The sequence below is a fragment of the Rutidosis leptorrhynchoides genome, chromosome 2, assembly GCF_046630445.1.
Source record: "Rutidosis leptorrhynchoides isolate AG116_Rl617_1_P2 chromosome 2, CSIRO_AGI_Rlap_v1, whole genome shotgun sequence".
In the NCBI taxonomy this organism is placed as follows: Eukaryota; Viridiplantae; Streptophyta; class Magnoliopsida; order Asterales; family Asteraceae; genus Rutidosis; species Rutidosis leptorrhynchoides.
In genome coordinates this window covers 145,065,460-145,070,729 of record NC_092334.1, presented here as the reverse complement: position 1 = coordinate 145,070,729, position 5,270 = coordinate 145,065,460, and the positions used below count along the sequence as shown (strand labels likewise).

General features: G+C 33.4%; 1 protein-coding gene across 1 annotated transcript; it reads right to left on the bottom strand.

Moving 5' to 3' along the window:
• Window positions 1-1,804: 1,804 nt before the first annotated feature.
• LOC139891471 (bifunctional pinoresinol-lariciresinol reductase-like) lies at window positions 1,805-3,795 on the bottom strand. Its single transcript, XM_071874438.1, has 4 exons — window positions 3,463-3,795; window positions 2,981-3,221; window positions 2,252-2,455; window positions 1,805-1,968 (listed from the first exon to the last, which is right to left on the bottom strand). The coding sequence occupies exons 1-4, from the start codon at window positions 3,793-3,795 to the stop codon at window positions 1,805-1,807; spliced, it is 942 nt and encodes a 313-aa protein (XP_071730539.1).
• Window positions 3,796-5,270: the final 1,475 nt, after the last annotated feature.

The following is a 5,270-nucleotide window of genomic DNA, read 5'->3' as shown; positions in this document are numbered from 1 at the left end:
AGACTATGATACACGACGGTCAACAACTGGATACATGTTTAGTCTTGGATCGGGAGTAATATCATGGTGCAGCAAGAGACAACCAACTGTATCCTTATCAAGCACTGAAGCAGAATATCGATCGGCATCATCAGCAACACAAGAAATTACATGGTTGAAACAACTAATGGAAGATCTTCATCAATCAACAGATTATCAAGTAAATCTTCTTTGCGATAACCTATCAGCTATACGACTAGCAGAAAATCCAGTCTTTCATGCAAGAACAAAACATATAGAAGTGCATTATCACTATGTTCGTGAGAAGGTCCTTGAAGGAAAAATCAAGATGGTGCCAACAAAGACAGATGAACAGGTTGCAGATATATTCACCAAGAGCCTAAGTAAATCAAAGTTTGAAAAATTCAGAGAAGCACTTGGAATGGTCTGCAAGACATCGTTGGAAGAAAATTTGCATTGAGGGGGAGTGTTAAAATACAATGCAAATTTAGAATAATGTGGAATTAGTAAATGTATATGTGTAAAATATCTAGATATTAATATGTATAAGAAAATATCTAGATATTAGAATATGAGAGAAAAATCTAGAAATTGAAATGTAAAAGAAAAATCTAGATATTTGTAGGTTGTAGAAATATCTAGATATTTATATATCCATGGAAATATCTAGGTTCTAGAATGTTCCATGGAGTAGTATAAATATGGGAGGAGATTTCATTTATGGTGTGTGAAGTTGTGAGAGTGAAATAAGAAGTGAGTTGTGAAGAAGAGAAGAAGAGTGTGAGTTAGAGAAAGTAGAGAAGAGAAAGCTTGTAAGTAATATTGTAATTGTAATTTAATATAAGTGTTTTTATTAAGTTTCCCGATCAAGCCTTAGTTTGTGTTTAAGTTCTTAGTGCACTTTTGTTGTTCTTATTATATGGTCGGCTCTGCCGCCTAAGTAATACATGGTCGGTTATACCGCCTAAAGATATATGGTCGACACTGTCGCCTAAGTACATTGTGCACTAAGGATTTATAAAATTAAAGGCTAACCAACGTCAAAGTGTTGGTGTAGTGAGTCTAGTATAGTCTAGGTCCTCTATAGTCTAGGTCCTCTATAGTGGGTGTGTTGGGCTCGTCAAAGCTTCCAACAACAACAAGGTTTACAAAAACAAGAGTTTGTGTGGTCCGTCCGTCTTAAGTGAGATACAAGTAATCAGCTTCGACCGGATATCTAGAAGACTAAAAGGGAAGCAACTAGATTGGCACGTTTGGCTAGTGAATCCACACTCATTCTTGACTCTATCGTGATACTATCATGACTCTTATGTGACGGTATACATGTTATACTCTCGAGTTGTCTTTAGTGCTATCTCAGCATATATATGACTTGTTTTTTTTTTATAAGCTTAGTGCTAGCATATTAGTTTGGTTGTGATCTGCACAGTCTCCTTGTTGACTGTTTTGTGTAGCTCTTATGCTTTGTGTACTCTTTCCTGTTTCAATGGTATGTTAGTTTTGTTGCCTTTCAAAAAAAAGTTAGTACAGTTGTAACCTTTATTTCCTTTGTGCACACATATATATCTGTTTTTTGGAAGATCATGGTCAGGGTTCTAGTCCTGAAACATGTTTGTATTCCCTAGGGGTTTTTTTTTTTTTTTTTTTTTTTTTATTCTTAAAAACTAATCACACCCTATTAACACAACTTAATTAACGGATGCATAATATATTTGTTCATACATCAAACAACATATAAATCTGATAAAAAAATAATACAAACACGTAGTAATCAGATAATTGATTTGAAAGTAAAATTATAGTTTTAAAGATACTGCTTAAGGTACTCTTCCACTTTGACGTATTTGATGTCAGGGTAGAGAGCAGAAGCCTCTTCATTATGTTTCTCAATCTCAAAATTTGTAAGACAACCTTGATAGTATACATGGTAGTAATGAGTCAACCCTACCTGCTCCTCGTACCCTTGACCTGTAAATTAATCTCTAAGTTAGTATCTAAAAATAAACTTAATCAAGGTGTTATTATGTACAATAAAAAGTGTTTTACACTCTAACCCTTCACTTCAATACTTAAAAGTTTAGAGAGCGAAGATCACACTACTAGCTACTCCTATAGTACTATTTATAACGATATATACCGAACTACCCCTAAGCTAAATTAGAATCACGTATGATATAATTACATAGAATCGAATATAAGTATTAAATAAATCGCAATTTAGTCCTTATAAAAGTTAATAGATTGTTTTCACCTTTCATGATATTGAAGAAGTCTTGTTCCGAGAGATACGGCTTTTGGAGTTGTTTGCCTATGAGTTTCTCCCAGAGTTGCACGACCTCTTTCTGCGAAAGAATATTTTCGGATGGCCTAATGTAGACGGTTTTGTTACACGTTCGTGAATCATCTATCATTCTTATGGTATAAGACGCTATGTCATCTTCGTCAACAAATATCGCTACACAAACAAAATATATTATATGTCTGTCATCTTCGTCAACAAATATCGTTACACACACTGGCGGATCTAATGTGTTAAGAGGGGGCGCCCGCCCCCGGTGGATTTCGAAATTATAGTGCAAATTTTTTCGATTTTTCGATGTTGCCCCCGGTGGAAATTTTTTTTTGCCCCAAACCTTTCATATTTTGCCCCAAAACCTTCATATTTTGCCCCAAAACATTCGTATTTTGCCCAAAAACCTTCAAATTTTGCTCAACAAACTATATATTTTGCAAAAAAAAATTCCCTACGTTTTAAAAAAAAATTAACCCCCGGTGAAAAAATTTCCTGGATCCGTCACTGGTTACACAAACAAAATATAGTAATCAAGCATATAATAATATTCATTGACATAAAGAAAATCTCAAATAATATTTTATCGTGATGTAAAGTTAAACTTATTTATGATTATTTTCCTGACCATCACAAGATATGATGCTTCAAATGTGACGATATCTAAATAATTATAGTTTTTGAGCTTACATTTTTTATTTCCATCTCCAAGGATTGTGACGGATTCCCTGGAAGGAAGAATATGGCCCGGTTGACACAACCCGCCAACCATGTAACCAGCGAAGCAATTCGCTGATACATATGTGAAAGGAATACCAGCATCTTCTACAGCTTTTCGCACCACCATTTTGTCATCAAAGGTCACTCGTCCTGGTTCTAATGCATCCGCCATTCTTGCAGGATCAGTTCCAAATTCCGAAGGAAAAAACCTCTAAAAATTGTTAAATTCTTGAAAGTTAAAACACAAACGTGTACAATATTTTGCAACAGATCATACTATAACTTAGTAAACAAGGTTTTTTAAACTTAGGTCTTAGAGTTATGATTAACATGAAAAAAGGTATTATACATAGCGGTTAATTTTTAATTTTAGAGTTACAATCTTTCAATTGTACAATAATGTTCTGCAACAACTCTAAAGGTTACGGTTAGAACAGTCTTTAAATATATACCTTAATGTTTCCTGCTTCTTTGATGGCATCAACAAGTTTAAGCTGAAGAAGAATTTGATGGCTACGGATATGGACACCAGAAACTGCACATATTACAACGTCGACTTGTTTCACAGCTTCAACGAGGCTGAGATGATCATTAAACGATCCAATCACCAGATGAGCTCCCTGCTTCTTGAAAGAAAGTAGCATCTGAATTTTCTCAATGTCGACGCCGATTTCTTGGCGTTGGAGAACGTATGTTTCATGGCCATGTTCGAGACTGGCTTTCACTAGTCTTTTTCCTAAGTATCCGGTACCACCAATTATCAAAACTTTGCTCTTTGCTCCCATTTTAATTTGTGCGTGTTTTTGTGTGTATTAATTAGGTGAGTAGTCTACATGATCAATCAATATATATTGAAACCTTTATATATTCAAGTATTAAATTTGAAAGCTAGCCTTTTAAGGCTTTTTTGTTGAGACTTGAAGGGTATTATAAATGGGGTCCTTTGTGAAACATGATTAATCAATTAATTAAGGTATATCATGCAATGTAAACACAAAGAATCTGGTGTAGAGTTAGTAACATGCAAATTAAATAAAGAAACAATTATTCTAGTTCCTTGAAGAAATAAATTGAGCAACAGATTGTATTTAATTAAGTTTTTTTATGTATGATTATTTGGAGGATATAATTTATTTTAGAAATTTATTAGTCAGTAGAGGTCAAAAGGAGCATGTTATGTTTAAATGGTCAGGAGTTTGAATTTTTATATTGAACTATACAGTTATATTGATACGTAAAGATTTCTCTCTACCGGCATGGCTAAATAATGTTGTTACAATGTGTAACAATTAATTAAGTAATTGTATTGTGAAATTGTGTTTACTCGAAACATATATCTGGAAACGTTCAATATGGAGTTATTTAAACATGTTTTATGACCGTCATTAAAATAAACGAAATGCATTATGCCAGAGGCGTCTTTGGACATAGGCAAAATAGGCAACCGCTTAGGGCCCAAAAAGTTTGAAAGGCCCAAAATTTTTAATTTGTTATATATATATATATATATATATATATATATATATATATATATATATATATATATATATATATATATATATATATATATATATATATATATATATATATATAGGGAAGCAAAATCTTTTTTTTTTCTTTTCGTTTTTAAAAAAAACTTTGTTCACGAACATTATAGATTGGATGAATATATGAACATTTAATAAAGACACTCTGTGATAAATGTTTTTATTTTGGCGAGAAAACGCTCAAAGAACTAATATATAACAATTATCGTGTTTTTCGAGTGTATGTTGAGGTTTTAGATATTAGGGTTTATAGGGTTTAGATATTAGGGTTTAGAAATTTAGGGTTTAGGGTTTAGATTTAGGGTTTAGATTTATGATTTAGATTGAGTTTTTAACACAAACGGTTTAGAGTTTAGGGTTTAGGGTTTAGGTGTAACACCCGTTTTCAGTTACGTGTTATTTCGAACGACATTCGAAATACGAGGCATGTAAGCGTATATTTGGATCCCAAATAAAGTTAGATTTGATGTTCTAAAACCTTACCATTGGATAGGAAATCTCATTACGTTTCCAACGATATTTGATTCATCGAAAACGGAGTTACGGTCAAAAAGTTATGGCCAAAACAAGTTTGCTGAAGTTCAGATGAAACAGGCAAATGCCGCGGCGCGACCAGAATGGCCACGGCGCGACAAATGCCTATTTTGAGGGTCAGAAAGCTTAAAAAAAGTGATCTAAAACCACCCTTTGGGCCACGGCGCGACAAACCTGCT